Here is a 17,812-nt window from a genome sequence, read left to right as displayed (position 1 = left end):
AACACAATCAACGAGTCTGTTCTCTCCCCTCTCATTTCTCCTTGTCTTCCCCTCTCACCCCTGTCCCTCTTGCTCTCTCGATAAGCCACCCCTTCCCTCCCTCCCTCCCTTGAGCACCTGAGACCATCCGAGAGAGAGAAAGAGAAAGAGAAAGAGAGAGAGAGAGAGAGAGTTGGTGTAGTGGCAGCAGCAGACCGACTTGAGCTCTCAGTATCGCCGTGAACTCGGTAGCAGTAGGACGTGCACTCGTACCGCTCTGCCGACGGTGATCTCCACCCCCACTCGCACACACTGGCTCATAGACATACAAACACACACACACACGCCTGCCGAAATCCTCCACTTATCGACTCAAGAGAGAGGATAAGATATAGCACGTTTTAATCCCTCGACGAAACCTGATTAACGAGTTTTCTTTTACTAGTTTCGTAATTAATGACATTTTTCTCCAAGTTTGGTGTCAGCGGAAATTCGTTTTGTGCCATGAAGATTCGCAAGTTACCGAGGCCAGCGAGACGTATTTCTCTCGCAAGAAGGACATAATCTATCGGGAAAGTTAAGTTTATTGAAGTTATTGAAGTTAATGAGACTTAACTTCTCAAAATAAGGAGAACTATTTTCCCTCGAGACTTGAAACATTTTTATGACTGACTACAGCCAATGGGACACAATAAACCTCACACAAGAAAGACTTAACATCCCAAGAAAGGTTATAAGTTATCCTTAACATCATTATCATTAATCTTAAACTGTGCTGAACGAGAAAGGTAAGTTACCAAACCAATTAATGGGTAGAAAAGTACATAAATATACCTTATACCTGTGTCAATACCTTGTTAAAGTATAAGTGTTACAGTACAGTTCCTCAGAGTTAAAGGGAATTTAATGAAAACTTCGATGCCAATACGTAAATACCTGAGTTTATTACAGGATACTATATGCAAATTACTTTTTACCTGTAATTTAAAAAAAAGTTCAATACTCATTTTGATAATTTGAAAAAAAGGCAATTGTCTTTCTTTCTTTTGGGGGGGCAAAATTACCATAAATTACTTAGTCTTTTGTTGTACATTAAAAAAATATTGTCTTTTATTTCAACTTTTTTAAAGGGAGGATTGGAGTTAATTACTTCAGCCTTTTGTTACCTGAGTGGCTTGTTACCTGAGAGGATTTTGCTTCTTTTGGGGGGATTTTGTTTATAACTTGTTAATCGTCTCAGGAATAATGGCAGGCAGATTAATTAACTATGTGTGTAATTATATAAGTGTATTGTATGTCTGTTAGTAGTAGTAGTAGTAGTAGTAGTAGTATCATTATTATTATTATTATTATTATTATTATTATTATTATTATTATTATTATTATCATTATTATTATTATTATTATTATTACAGCAATAAAACAATATTACCACCTAAGGAACCCACTCCCCACCCTACCATCAACACACACACTACAGTTAATACATTATACATACTATACAACATACACATCATACACCTTCCACAACATACACCACACATCATACACAACACATATAAAAAATATATATAAAATGGAGGAAGTCACACACACACACACACACACACACACACACACACACACACACACACACACATATTGTATATACTGGTAACGTTGATTGTCAGGCGTCAGGTATTTTTCGGCCACCTGTACACAAATGTTGACCTCCATATAATATAATATTTTATTTTACTGTGTTTCAATATTTAGATAAAGATATTGGCTATATTATTATGGATGTAAAGTAAATCCTCCTTCCCTACCTCTCCTCACCTCTCCTTCCTTACCTTTCTTTCTCCTTCTTTATTCCTTCCTACTTCCCTTCATCTCTCCTTCCCTACCTCCTTCCATTTTTTCTATCCTGACAACTACCACAATCTAGCCGGACAACTACCACAATCTAGCCTGACAACTACCACAATCTAGCCTGACAACTACCACAATCTAGCCTGACAACTACCACAATCTAGCCGGACAACTACCACAATCTAGCCTGGACAACTACCACACCCAGCTTCCGACAACTACCACAATCTAGCCTGACAACTACCACAATCTAACCTGACAACTACCACAATCTAGCCTGACAACTACCACAATCTAGCCTGACAACTACCACAATCTAGCCTGACAACTACCACAATCTAACCTGACAACTACCACAATCTAACCTGACAACTACCACAATCTAACCTGACACACAATCTAACCTGACAACTACCACAATCTAGCCTGACGGAACATTTGCCTCTGGTGTATGGTAGATTTGTATAGCATTTACCAGTTGGTTTTGGGGGTCACGAGTTATTTAAAACACACTACTATATCCCACAACCTAATCTAACCTAATCTAACCTAACCTAATCTAACCTAACCTAACCTAACCTAACCTAACCTAACCTAATCTAACCTAACCTAACCTTATCTAACCTAATCTAACCTAACCTAACCTTATCTAATCTAATCTAACCTATCCTAACCTTACCTAACCTTATCTAACCTAATCTAATCTGACCCAACTTTGTAATCTAACCTAATTTAACCACATCCAACCAAACGTAACTTAACCTGACCTAACCTAACCTAATGCAGCCTAATCTATTCTAATCGAACGCACCCTTATATAATCTAACCTAACTTATCCACATCCAACCAAAACTAACCCCTAACTTAACCTAATCTGACCCAACCCAATCTAATCTAATCTAGCCTAATCTAAACTAACCTAAAGCTCTCGATTTACAACAAAAAACCTCGTATTAATAACAAACTCAGTATAAAAAATAAGATAATTAAATTAATATCCATGTAAGCAGGTAATTAATAAAAACATATCTAATTAATCCCTAATTAATTATAAAAAAGACTCTACTGACAGCTTCCAATATTACTCTGGACGTGTATTAATGATTGCCAGACTCCATGCAATATACAGCTGTAATTCGTGTCAGTATTTTTCTAGTCATTGATGAGAAGCGAGACGGGTGTTGAATATTGGTACAGGTATATACAGATTGACTGACAACACAGGTAATATATTAATACTCTCAACTGTAGAGAAAAAACAACTTGGAATATTAATAAAAAATAAATCTGATATTATTCTCATCCATCTACAACTCTTATAATTCACTTGACCACTTAATTATTCACTGACGGGGCAAATTTATTTTATTAATAAGAAACTCCCAAGATCGTCAATGAGCACTTTATACGAACTAAAGTTAATGACCTTTACCTGTGATAATAATGTGAACTATAATGACCTGCACTAATAAAACTATACTGTAATCAACTTTGTCATTGGCGGAGGCAATTTGACTTTTTTCCCCCCTGTGATAGGCTGTTCTACCCTTTATAACTCAATTACTATGAACCTATTACGAGTAAAATGACCTAAGAATCAACTTGTACTTGACTTTATCACTCACCCACCTACCCACTCCATCACACACTCACCCACTCACCCACTCATTCACTCACCCACCTACCCACTCCGTCACACACTCATTCACTCACCCACCCACTGACGGAGCCAACCAAAGCTAATTAACTTTACCTTTGTTCGGCACACCTGACCTAAATATTACTAACCATTCAATATAACCTTAGGACGAGAACTTAAGAGTGTGATGCGTCAATGAAGTTACCCAATCACCTGAAAATTAGGCACCCTAGCTTATATTACCTGATAATTAAACCCGTTAAGGCTATCTGGGTGAGTATAGGTTAGATTAGGTTAAAACTAGGTTAATTTAGGATAGATAAGTTAGGTTATGTTAAGTCAGGTTAGGTAAGGAAGGCATTAAGCTGTTTAATCATCAGATAAAATAAGCTGGGGTTGCTAATCTGCAAATGATGATTCGATTTACCTTGTTACCTGTACCTGACAAGTAATTATCATACACTTACCTTTAAATAGAAGTGGATTGGAGCTATCCGTAGTTACTTGTATTATAACTGACTGTTAACTTGCAACAGGACCCTGAAAAACAATGAAAAATAATTGTCTGCCTTAAAATACTCTCCAAACAAGGAACTAATTGTCTGCCTATAAAAAAGATAATATTGTTTACCTCCAAATCCACTCTAAAATATGTAAACCAAAACGCCACTAAGAAACTGTTTGCCTTAAAATCTTGTCTTAAGAAATTATCATCAGGAAGTTATAGCTTGAGTGTGTGTGTGTGTGTGTGTATCCATGTCTGTATGTGTGTGTGTACGTATGTCTGTATGTATGTGTATGTGTATTATACATATATGTTGATATAAAATCATGTTTTTCCATACGTGTAAAATACATACATACACCTAATAGCGAAAGAGCTTATGAATTAATACACATCACCATTTATCCTAACCTACACCCAAAACCTGCAACGAAACACAGGTACACATCCAGTTATAATCTCTCTCCATAAACTTGTGTGTGTGTGTGTGTAAGTGCAAGAACACGAAATACAGTAATAACACACACACAACACACACACACCAGGATACAGACAGCAGGCGGCATCAAAGAACATCCTCCCCTCCACACACACAGCCCAGTGAATCAAATCCAGCTACAACTCCAGCTGTGACCTTTACCCAAGATGTATACACGGCGGGACTCGGCCTAGTTATCTACCCAAAACACTGAGTATATATATATACTTCGCTCTTTTGATATACATTCTTTGGGAAACTGTTCATGGTTCAGTATAGATGAACCACCGTATATCGAACCATCTGCATGTATGAACCCTTGGAAACTAGGTTCACGTTTTAATTACAAGAACCAATGCTTTTAAACATTCTACTCAACATCAGACTTTCAGGAATAATAGTCAAAACCCACCCGCCTACTTGCTCACCCACCCACCCACCAACCCACCCACCCACCCACCCACCAGCTCTCCCACATGGTAAACAACACATTTATCTACATTAATACTTTGAGGACCTTTTGACAAGTGCTTTGGAAAATGAGTTGCTGTTTTTTTTTTTTCTCCCCAATTAAAAATCAAGCTTCCTTCCCTCCCCTTAATCTCCCCAGCCTATTCTCCCTGACCCTTCCTCCTTTCCTACCCTCCTTTTCCCCTACCCTTTTCTCTCCCCTACCATCCCTCCCCGTTACCCCTACCCTTCCCCCTTAACCCCTACTTCCCCCATTACCCCTACCCTTCCCCTTAACCCCCAATCCTTCCCTCTCCCCCTTCCCATAAAAAATGTCTGGATAAACTCTGAATTACCATCCAATTTTATATTTCCCCATAACTTCTCTCAAGAAACTTTGGAATTGAAAAGTCATCTAAGTTTGTGGTGATGTGTATCTTACCTAATTGTTAATCCCCTAGTTATGAAAGTCTCGTTATATGTGTGTGTGTGTGTGTGTGTGTGTGTGTGTGTGTGTGTGTGTGTGTGTGTGTGTAGATAGATAGATAGACAGAAGTTAAAAAGGAAGTTAGGTCTGTGTATACAAATCCATACACAACCATACATACACATTTATCGACACAGCTATATTTATTTACATACATATTGATATTCAAAGACAAAATATATAAAATAACACAACCGTAATATAAATATAAAACATTCACATGTCCTTTATCTCAACCTACAGCAAAAAATAAAATAAAAATAATAATCTTTCACTCACATATAATCTCTATAATCTTGTGTGTGTGTGTGTGTGTGTGAATACATGTATACGTAATACACCAATAACACACACAAACACACACACATACACACACACAAAGTAGGATAGAGCAACATCAAAGAATATCCTCCCTCTCTCCCTCTCTCTCTCTCTCTCTCTCTCTCTCTCTCTCTCTCTCTCTCTCTCTCTCTCTGAAACATATACCCCGCTAGATCGCACCTGTGACTCGCAATCAACATACATGACATATTGACCTCCCTCTGACCTGAATGTACATGAATTACTGACCTACCTGTCACCTGTAATCAACGGAACTTATTAACATGTAACCGAACAATAAATAAACGAGTTTTTTACTGTATGTGTATCGACTTTGGAAACTGGATTCATGTTTTAGGTTAGGTTAGGTTAGGTTAGGTTAGGTTAGGTTAGGTTACTAGACCTGTATAGCTAAAACGATCGCCTCTCCACACACAATACATCATCTTAGGTGAAGCACGACCGCCTTCCTCTTTCTCCTTCTAAGATCATTTATTATCACTTCCTTCACATATCGGTTTTCTCAGGAGGAAGATACGATATTCCTTCCCTCCTTCTTTCATAGAGATAAGAAACATGACCCTCTCAAGGCAGATGCTCAGAGATAAGAATGAGAAATGGCGAGTTTGGGATATTGAAGACTATTAAAATGAAATGATGTATACCGCCTATATTATGGAGCTCACTGCCAAATTAATATTTCAATTTTCTCTAAGTAGCCTTTATAAAACAACTAGAGACATATTCACAGGAATGAAAACCATTTACAAGACTACCCAACACAGCTGTAAATCTGTAAATAACTTCAGATATATTATTGACAAAAATCAACACATTTTACAAAAGGAAGCAATACATTTGTAAACAAAAGGAGGTTTTGGCGTCCAACTGCAGCGAGAAATACCGAGGGAAACTGCAGAGTCGTAAAGTTTATGATTGAAGTGACGGACGAACAGGCGGACAGACATGCACGCACACAGACAGACAGACAGACAGACACACATAAACAGACAGTCAGAACGGCCAACCATACCAATATATCCTTCATGTGGTAAACAAAATTAATTACAACCTAAACAACTTCGTCCACACGTCTTTAAAGTAAGTAAAGTATATAAAGTAATGTTAGTAAGTCAACAATCGCAGTGTCTGTCAAACTACCCAGAAAATGACGTTTTTCTCACCCAACACCAAATAAGGGATCCACTTTATTGAATTTTCCCCTCCTTCCCCTCGGCTATACCTCATAAAATGCAAATTACACTGGAAAATAGAATAGGTTTAGTAATTCTTCACAAACATAGTAATATTTTGAGGGACACCGTATTTCTTCCCGTATTTTTTATCGTACTACCGTATTTTTTACACCGTATTTTTGACGTATTTATGATATCGTATTTTGTACCTTATTTATTTGACATCGTATTTTGCCGAATTTTTGGCCATTTTACTCTATTGCATTTTTTAACATCCTATTTTTACCATAGTTTTTTCACGCCAGCAACAGACACACTATAATGGATAATAATTCGCTCAAATAAGTGACGGAAGAATTATATCTTCCCGGTACAATCACTGATGTCAATCCATTAGGCCCTGTTAGGGTGAGTCTTCAAGGTTCCATACAAGTACCATAAAAATATGTTTACTGGTTTAGTTATCAAACCCTAATGGTCTTTTCTCCATTTACTAAAAAATTAACTGGTGCACAAATAGTTATATCACCGTAATTATGAGTTGTGGGCGTTAAATAAAAAGATGAATCTCATGTGTAACGGAGCTTCAGGAGTCGCACGTGAGAGGGTGAGTAGTGACTGACTGTATAATCAAGGCACATGTCAGGGACTGGTACATAGCAAGGGCAGAAGGCTATAGGTCAGATGTCAGAGGTCATCTGTTAGGCAAGAAGATAAATTACCATACATCACTCGCTTCAGTATTAGAGAGAATATGCTAGACACTTGTTCATAGTTTAATTACCGTGGTTGTAGTAATTATATAAACATAATGTATGCATCCATAAATATATAAGTACTACTCTCTGTTACACAGAGCCAATACATTTTAAAAGCAGGCATTTTAACAGAAGGTACACTAATTTGGGGAGTAGTTTAATTTTTTTCCTAACAGTTAAAATCGCTTTGAGAACGTTCCTTCAAAACTTATAATTCAAGAACGCTAAAAAAAATCTCCAATCATGACTTTAAAGAACTCGTATTTTACCATTGAATTTCAACCAGATAAATGAATTTCCCATTTTGTTAACATATATAACAAAATATGACATTATATAAGTTCAAGTATCATAAAGAGTTAAATAAATAGCTCTATAGTTTACTTACAGGTGATATCTCGCTTCAGGTAGGCAGGTGACAGGTAACCTCATCATATACTGAAGATAGTTTCCTTCCTCTACCCTGTCTTGGATCATTCTGTTGGAGAAAACAAAAATATGAATGAATTGTGGTATCTCTCTCTCTCTCTCTCTCTCTCTCTCTCTCTCTCTCTCTCTCTCTCTCTCCTTTCGGGCAATTTCACAGTCATTCGTTTTTCGATTTTGAAGAGCCAGAATTCCCCTTCTCTTTCGGGGCAATTTCATTCATCGCTTTCCTCGGTTTTGGACAAGAGATACAAATTTCCAACTCTGTTTGACCAATTTCACAGCTTTTGCATTTTACGCAGTTTCAGGAAATAATCAATTTTCTCTCTCTCTCTCTCTCTCTCTCTCTCTCTCTCTCTCTCTCTCTCTCTCTCTCTCTCTCTCTAGACAAGTTCACAATTCCCTTCTCCTTTTTAGGCAATTTCAGATATTATTCCAACAGAGAACTGACTGATAATAATTTCAGTAGAGTGAGAAGAGGCTCCGGTATCATGGAAGGGAGGGTAGGACGCGGTGGTATGGTAAGGGGAAGGATGGCAGTACACGGTGAGACGGAACACAATGACTGCCTGAGTGAATCTTAAGGCATCCAAGTGTAAACAGGTAAACACATCACCAGGAACCGAGGTTACCTGTGTTGACGACGAAATGGAAGCTATAGGGAGTAAGGTGATGGGGAAGGGGGGGACGGAAGAATGGAGAGAAAGAGTAGAGACAGAGAGGGAGGATGGGAAGGGGTGGTCTGGAGAGAGAGAGAGAGAGAGAGAGAGAGAGAGAGAGAGAGAGAGAGAGAGAGAGAGAGAGAGAGAGAGAGAGAGAGCAAGCAGGATCAGAGGGAGGGATGCTGAGGCTAGCAGATAAGGCTGTAAATCCCACAATGTTATGGGCTCACGTCACCTCAAGATATACGACTTCTTATTTCCAACAAAACAATTCCATATTCTTCTCCCCATATTGTGTCGTGTCCTAAGATTACCTCAGTACGTTTCCTTGTGAGAAAGATATTATAAAACGATATTTGTTGATGGTGAGAAGTTTAATCTAGTTCTGTTGAGAGAAAATGTATTATTATTATTATTATTATTATTATTATTATTATTATTATTATTATTATTATTATTATTATTATTATTATTATTATTATTATTATTATTATTATTATTATTATAAGTGAAGGTCAAAAGTTTATTTCGTATTTTCTGTTAATATTTCTCAGTCACAATCTTCTTAAGTAACGTTCAAAACTATCAAGTAACAACTGCAAATAACCGAATGAAATAAAGGATTTAACTCGGCTTAATGTGTGGCGTCACGACCTTCATACACACATTGTTTTGGAAGCAACTCTGAACAATGTTAATTGTTTTCTAAATAGTTCAGTCCGGCTGTGAGAATTCCTCCGAATACAACGAGCGGCCGAAATGAAAACCAAAAAATTCCGTTTACTGCCGAATTTCGTACATGTGAACTGAATCGTTCATTATATTAACATTTAGATTGTGAGATTTAATTCAGGTTTATAAGGACAAGTATAAAGTAAAAGGTGCAGTTATTTCCGCATTATGTCAGCTAGACCGAAATATAATATAAACTATCAGACTAAAGTAGATAGTACAGCCACAATAATACTCATAGGGCGAAGAGTAGGATATATCTAATAGTGAAATAAATCCACGCACTCCACTAGGTATTAAATCCGCACACTCCACTAAGTAACACATCCACACACTCCACTAGGTATTAAATCCTCACACTCCACTAGGAAACACATTTTTCCTCCCAAACCAGATGTGTAGAGACTGACCTAATTACCTAATAGTCTCACGTCTCCAGGTACTGTATATCATGTTATCTCACGTCTACAGGTATACCATGTTATCTCACGTCTACAAGTATACCATGTTATCTCACGTCTACAGGTATACCATGTTATCTCACGTCTACAAGTATACCATGTTATCTCACGTCTACAGGTATATCATGTTATCTCACGTCTACAGGTATATCATGTTATCTTATGTCTACGGGTATATTTCTGTTATATCCTGAGTCTAATGAGATTTAGTTTTGAGTCCAACATTTCGCATTTACCTCAAGAAAATCCTAACCTAACTTAACCAAACCCACATACCATCATTACTGAAGCGAGGAACTAACTCCACACTCGCAGTAACTCACAGTATAGCTGACGACCATTACCCAGATATTAACATTACTTCTAACTAACACAGCTAATAGCCTACACCAGTCTCACCACCATCTTCCCTACACTCCTGATAGAGAGATAGATGGATAGTGAAATCATCTTGAGCCAATGCAGATATAAACTATACAGACAGTGCGTGTATTCTTTAGTAAACAGAAAAGCAATTTTAGATAGCCAACAGAGCCATAAATGCTTATAGTTAATTAATATAGAATCATCAACGTATAAATAAAATTATTCTTTTCCCTCATTAATTATCTCAGGTACAATCTTAATTTAGACAATATTTCTTTCCTTGACGAGTAAATTTCCAGAGTAAAACAAAAACTATTACAAATATTTTTCCTGTGAAACAATCGTGGGAAAAACACTTATTACGTTGATGATATTGTAATAATACTTTATATAATATCATCAATGACAGGTGTAAGTGCCTATAGCATCAACCATAAGAAAAATGAAGTTTACTGTATATCGCGGACTAATAATTCCTTACTTATCTTTAATATCTCAACATGAGTAAAAATCATTAAATAAACATTACAAAAATAATAATAATAAAGTAGCTCCATTGAAATGAATATTACAAAAAAATCACTGATGAATGTATTGTTGAACTAGTCTATCGCAGTGATTGATATATACAGTACTTATAATACCTCTACAGTAAATATGACGAGAATATTTAGTGAAATGAATGAATAAATAAATGGTTAATGGCCTTACCTTAATCATAGGCCACTTGCTCTCTGGTCTTCCCGCTTCTAGTTCAAAACTCTAAAACCTTTTCTTCCATTCTCTCCTCTTTCTCTTCTTCCTCTTCCTCTCATCAATAGTGAACAGATAAGTAAGACTTTTCTCGCATAACGTTAGGAGTTGAGGATTTTTCTTCCATTAAATCTGGAGACTGAAAAAGTTCATCTTATTTCATCGTCAGTCTTCTAGCCTCCTACGCGCCAATTGTATAGACGATGTAAACAATCGAGTCAAAAAACAAATGACCATCGATTATAGAGAATCTAATACTTTTTATTTGATATAGAAGAGATCTAATACGAATTAGATCTTATATTTAAAAGGGCTTAATGATAGGTTAATCAATTTGTTTTTTATGCATCCATATACATTTTAAGTTACAGTAACTGTACTTAATAGGGTATATGTGACGGTTCTTTATACTTTAATATGTGACGGTTCTTTATACTTTAATATGTGACGGCTCTTTATATTTTAATATGTAACGGTTCTTTATACTTTAATATGTGACGGTTCTTTATACTTTAATATGTGACGGTTCTTTATACTTTAATATGTGACGGTTCTTTATATTTTACAAGCATATTTTTCTTACAGGAGTCTTAATATAGAGGTGATTGATGACTTTTTATTATAGCCTACTAAACACTCATGTACGGGATCTGTTTGGGAATTCTGTGCTTCTTAAATCCCTGTATATATATATATATATATATATATATATATATATATATATATATATATATATATATATATATATATATATATATATATATATATATATATATATATATATATATATATATATATATTCAGAGGGAAGGGTGAGACATGCAATAAACTCTATCTATCTATCTTAATTACTTTTCCTTTTCTATCTTTCCCTATCTCTGTTTTATTCATTCCTTCCTCGCACTATCTATCTATCTACCTATCGGAGCCTCTAAGTCTAACACCACCTTAAAGAATATAAATATAGCAGCAGTAAGAACTAATGCTCGGAGGAAACGTTTTCTTTAACTTAGGTGATCGTGAAGACTAAATGACTGGGATTTGATCATAATGTCTCGGGAGTATTAGAGGCTATTAAGTTTTACTGCCCCGTGATGAGAGAGAGAGAGAGAGAGAGAGAGAGAGAGAGAGAGAGAGAGAGAGAGAGAGAGAGACACACACACATAAGTGAATAAAGGAGAGATAGATAGATAGATATTTAGCTAGGTTGGCTTGGATTAGGTTAGGTTTGACTAGGCTAGTATGGTCAGGTTAGGGTAGTTTTTTTTGCACGCTGAGGTTAACTGCGAATGCTTACTGAGTCCAAATCGGCCCTGTGTATACCACGTTTACCCAGTTATTATGACTTATCCACTAGTTCCGGGTCACATATACCATTAAACTAAGAGCAATAATTCCGGGTCAGTAACCACTTACCTAACCCTGAAATCGGATCGTCTTTGTTAGTCCTTAAGTAGTATTGGATTCTAATGTTGTAAGTGGACTATGGTGGGGAGATGACCTGTCTGTCTGTCTGTCTGTCTCGTCTACAGTATACAGCAAGACAGACACAAACAGACAGAAGGGCAGTAAAACACATACACAACCCCCCCCCACACCCACACACAAATAGACAGTTACGTAAATTTATAATAACATTCACGTCTGGAAATGACATGCTAGAGGTCAACTGGGGTCAAAAGGTCAGCTAGAGTTAATGGAGGTGTATCAAGGGGAGAGAAATGAGGAGAGAAGAAGGAGATATAAAGAGAAAGTAGGAAGAAAGAGAGGGAGAGGATTGGAAAAGAGGAAGGAAAGAGAGGATAAAATTGAAAGGGAAGGGAAGGAAGGGAAGGGCTGTACAAACTTTCTGTGCCAAATATAGAGACAAATTACACTTGATAATAACACTCCCCACCCCCTCCTTTCCCCTACCCTTTCCTTCCCTACTCCTCTCTTCCTTTCTCCCACCCACCCCACCCCACTCCACCCCACCCCACCCCACTCCACCCCACCCCACTCCACCCCACCCCACCCCTCCTTCTCCACCCAATCACTGAAAACTACTGTATCCAACCTGGTCCACTTTGTTGGGGTGCTGTGGGAGAGGAGTACCACTTGACCCCCAACACCTGCACCCCACCAGCTAGCGGTTGAGTGTTTCCATTATTCAGTGTTGTGTCAGGGCTGATGGGGGGGTGAGGGGGGGTGAGAGGGGGGTGAGAGAGGTGAGAGGGGTATAAATGGCCAGGAACTAACTCTGGAACTGGTTGAAATCCTTCCTGCATCAGAATGTTAGTGAGAGGTGTTGATAGTGTGCGTGTGTGTGTGTTTGTGTGTGTGTTTGTGTGTGTGTGGGTGTGTGGTGTGTGTGTGTGTGTGTGTGTGTGTGTGTGTGTTGTGTGTGTGTGTGTGTGTGTGTGTGTGTGTGTGTTTGTGTGTGTGTGTGTGTGTGTGTGTGTGTGTGTGTGTGTGTGAGTGTGTGTGTCTTGTGTGTGTGTGTGTGTGTGTGTGTGTGTCTTTGTGTGTGTGTGTGTGTGTCTTTGTGTGTGTGTGTGTGTGTCTTTGTGTGTGTGGGTGTGTCAACATCTATCATATATATCACATAAACACAATCCCCGTTAGCCAGAATCCCCGAAATTTATTTAAAACATATATTCATCACCAGCTTCACCGACATACATACATACATACATACATACATACATACATACATACATACATTTCTCTTGCCTATAAATAAACTTTCCTCGTTGCAAAAAAATGGTTCTCAAATTAAATAAACAGAACTAGACACGTGAACAGCTATCATTAACGAGCTTGTTAATTGTACAGGTAATATCGTTATCCTTTCGTTAAGCGGACTGTTAACGAAGCGCAAATTGGTTTAACGTCTAAAAAAAAAAACCAGGTGAAAACAGACCACATTTTATATATTTTAATTAATCAGGTATATCAGTATTACCTGTGTGGATTTTGTTTATTGTATTCGATTTTTTAATATTTTTCATTATTTTTTGCTTTTGTTTTTATTTTCTCTTTTTTGTTTTATGATTCACCTGTATATTTATTAATTATTTATATATCTTGGTCTACCTTTGTCCACCTTTATATACCTGTGTCTACCTTTATATACCTGTATATACCTTTATCTACCTTTATATACCTGTGTCTACCTGTGTCTACCTACCAAGCAGTTACCTCATACAATATAAATAAATACATAATAAAATGATAAAAAATACATATATAAAAATGATTAATAAAAATAAAGAAATAAAGATTTAAAAAAAATAATAACAATTATAAAATGACAAAATATTAAAGATATTGAAAATAAAATAAAGTAAAATATTCCCTAACTTCTGACTCTATGATGAAGTAGAAAAGTAAAAAAGTAAAATTCCGATAGTTTGTAGAATTTTCGACATAAAAAGTTTTGGTAAAGTTCCAGCAGAAGATAAGGAAGAGGAAGGATGTGAAAGGTTGATAAAAGAGGAGATGGAAGAAGTTGAGATTAATGTTATTATTATTTCTTTACTGAATGTACTTTTGAGTTGTGTTAAGAAGAGGAAGTTTGGTATAGAGATTCTTTGTCTGTCTCTCTGTCTGTCTGTCTATTTGCCTTTGACTACTTTTCTCAAATGAGTTTGATGTGACATAACTTTCAAAAAAATATAACTCAACAAAACCTAACCTAACCAAACCTAAACCAAAACTAACATAACCTAACCTAAGGTAAGGGTAGTTTAGTGTTGTAGCATGATGCTTGTTGACAGAATGCTCGTTGCAAGTCATTACAAATACCGTAAACAAGAAACTGATCATTAGCAGCGACCTGTTTAGTTTAAATCTATTTATCATTAAAACAAAACAAACCTCGGGGGGTGGTGTTTGCTGTGTTTGTTGGTTTATGTACATTGTATTTTATCAACACTCTCACCACCACTCACCACCACTCTCACCACCCCTCACCACCACTCTCTCCCTCACCACCACTCTCTCCCTCACCACCACTCTCTCCCTCACCACCACTCTCTCCCCCACCTATACTCTCCTTACCACGATACACCAATAGCATAATAAACACCTTCCTCAATATTTCTGAATAAATAAGAACCATAACAAGCTTAGACATTCTGGCACATTATTTTACGTAGGGGAAGCGACGTCTCCTGGATCATCATACTGTGAAAAAAAATATGTGGCCATTTCTCAGTCGATTTTTTCTTATCTTACATACGTAAATACATACATACCTGAACACACACTACCTCACTAGTCGGGAATCGAAAACTGGATCTCTGCGTGTGATCAGTTATCGCTGCCACCTTACCACAAGGACAACACAAGCATTCTTAGGCTTTGTTATTCCACACAAAGCCTGTTCATCGCTCTTGTTAAGCGCCAGGGTTCGATTCCCGACTAGTGAGGTATTGTTTGTATATGGAAGTCCACGTGTTATTTGGACCGATCATACATACATACATACATACATACATACATACATACATACATACATATATACATATCATCAGAGAATACTGCAAATATTAACTCGTGATATCATGGGAAAACATATATTGTATAAAATATAAATGTATAAATGTGTATATGTATACCTATGAATTAATATACATAAATATCGGTGTTTATACTGAACCAACACCATGTTATTCTCTCTCTCTTTCTCTCTCTCTCTCTCTCTCACTAATCAACAAACACTACTCCATCACTCTACCTAAGCTCGACAACAACAAGCTAAATTAAATACCCTTAATTCCTATCAATTCCTTCATAAAAATCTATTCAAATATAAAACAGAAAATAACCTAATTAAACTCTCCACACAGCAGACTAAAGGAGACGAGATGAACATGTTATTATTTCTAAGTAAATCTCATTAGTCTAGAACGCAGTTATGGCTTCTATTGTTCTCTCTCTCGGATCACCTTATAATAATTCCGTGTTGTGATGAAGGTGTTTCTATTTTATGTTGTAGGTTGAAGTTAATTACCTCAGGTGTGTTTGTTTATATATCTACTTGTGGGGAAATTTTATCGCAGGGAAGTTGTTGTAAGATAATACGAAAGATCGGCTGTGAATGGTAATAGTTGTCTTATTATTACAGATGGAAGGCGTCGGTGTGCCATTCGAGGTGTTATGGTGCCAGTGTCAGGGGAATGCCAGTGCCACGCCCCACCAGGTCCTTATCCACGAACAGATGACAAAGATGCATTCGGACGCCCAACAACACGCCCTCTGGTACGTGGGCGTGGTCCTTACCCTCTATCTCCTGGGTCTAGTGATCATCATCAGGAGATCAGGGCGGACCGAGCGACACACGGCAGTCTCCGCTCTCTCCTTCTGCTTCTCCCGGGTGGTCTCCTCCATCGCACGACGCAGCACCAGAAGGAGAAGAGAGAGGCAGCAGAGGGAGAGAGTCATGAGCCCTCCTTCAGAGCCTCACCGTCAGCAGGCAGCAGGGCCGTCTCTTCAGCTCCATCTGGTGGCCGCTAAGGAAGAGATGGTGATGGATGAGTCTTGCCTCACTACGGTAGCTTAGCATCAGGTGAGCTCCGGCCCCAGGAGACTCTTGACCCCGACTCTACCCACACATTTTGAGGTTCCTGAAGGGGAGTAGGAGGCCAGGAGTACCTTAATGTCCACTCTAAACTGTCTCCAATGGCCGATAAGTCCAGTCACCCAGTTAATACCCGTGAGTGAGTGACAGATCCTAAGTCCTCCCAGTTAAAGACAAGATCATATTCCATTATATATCTGATTAATTTTTAACTGGAGATAAAAGACCGACTTAATGTGTTAATTTAATCATACAACTCCGTAAATCCGTCAAAAAATAAGACATTATGAGACAGAACGATATGAAACAGAAGGTGAATCTTTATATATACAGTATATATATATCTGTCCAACTTGGTTTCTGTCCATTATATTACTGAAGACAAATTTTCCTTTTCACCCCAACACGACGGCGGACAGTTTTGAATACGATGTGTTTTGCCGACTAATGAGAACTTGAATGAAAAGAAAAGTTGAAGTGTTTTGTTGAAAGGAAAAGATTGTCTTCAACTTGCGGGCTTGTGAAAGGCGAACGGTAGCCTTGGAAATCTTGTGGGCTTGTGAAGGGAGACGTGTGTCTTGTCTTGGTGAACTTAAGGACATGGTGAACGGAGTAACTGGTGAAAGGAGAGACTAATGAATGCAGTGACTAGTGAACACAGCAACCAGTGAATGCAGCGACTACCCAACGCAGCGACTGGAAACCGCAGCGACTAGTGAACGCAGCAACTAGCCAATGCAGCGATTGGTGAACGCAGCGACTGGTGAAGGCACCAACCAGTGAAGGCAGCGACTAGCCAATGCAGCGACTAGCCAATGCAGCGATTGGTGAACGCAGCGACTGGTGAATGCAGCGACTAGTGGGGAAATATTATCACCAGAACGACTGAATGTTTACATTAAAGTACTTTCCATTATCACTGTATACCAAAAACCCTTAAATGTGATGCTCCATCTGTCTATGTATATCTTTATTAATAAAACACCAAAAGTTGTATTAATGATGTAGTTATCCCTGAGAGGTAAACAAACTGTGTGAGAGAGCATGGGAGGTGAAGGGGAGAGAACATGGGAGGGGGAGAAGGAGAGAACATGGGACAGGGGATAAATGAAAAGAGAGACAGAAGAAGGATAAACTTAAAGAGGAAAAAGAGACAACAGAATGAATCAGTAAATGATGACAATA

The 17,812-nt window shown here is 37.7% G+C and overlaps 1 protein-coding gene across 3 annotated transcripts; it reads left to right on the top strand.

The window, feature by feature from the left end:
* The first annotated feature begins 222 nt into the window (after positions 1 to 222).
* On the top strand, positions 223 to 17,623 carry LOC121868899. Of its 3 annotated transcripts, none has more exons than XR_006089476.1 (2): positions 223 to 767; positions 16,175 to 17,623. XR_006089476.1 is itself a non-coding variant. In XM_042369911.1 (2 exons), exons 1-2 carry the CDS (start codon positions 644 to 646, stop codon positions 16,607 to 16,609), a joined length of 501 nt encoding a protein of 166 aa, XP_042225845.1. In that variant the 5' UTR covers positions 223 to 643; the 3' UTR covers positions 16,610 to 17,623. The 3 variants fall into 3 exon arrangements, 1 of the variants encoding a protein (XP_042225845.1); XM_042369911.1 differs by having other exon boundaries at positions 223 to 709; XR_006089477.1 differs by lacking the exon at positions 223 to 767 and adding an exon at positions 8,480 to 8,693.
* The last annotated feature ends 189 nt before the right edge of the window (positions 17,624 to 17,812 follow it).

This window comes from Homarus americanus, unplaced genomic scaffold, assembly GCF_018991925.1.
Source record: "Homarus americanus isolate GMGI-L3 unplaced genomic scaffold, GMGI_Hamer_2.0 scaffold38801, whole genome shotgun sequence".
In the NCBI taxonomy this organism is placed as follows: Eukaryota; Metazoa; Arthropoda; class Malacostraca; order Decapoda; family Nephropidae; genus Homarus; species Homarus americanus.
The sequence above is the reverse complement of the archived record's forward strand: the minus strand, read 5'-3'. Positions and strand labels throughout refer to the sequence as shown.

What these genes read in the sequence shown, in the direction of transcription:
- LOC121868899 (XM_042369911.1), top strand. Translation starts at nt 644, where the DNA reads ATGACTGACTACAGCCAATGGGACACAATAAACCTCACACAAGAAAGA. An exon ending in GACTTAACATCCCAAGAAAG is followed by an intron (nt 710 to 16,174) that starts GTTATAAGTTAT and finishes TTATTATTACAG; the next exon opens with ATGGAAGGCGTCGGTGTGCC.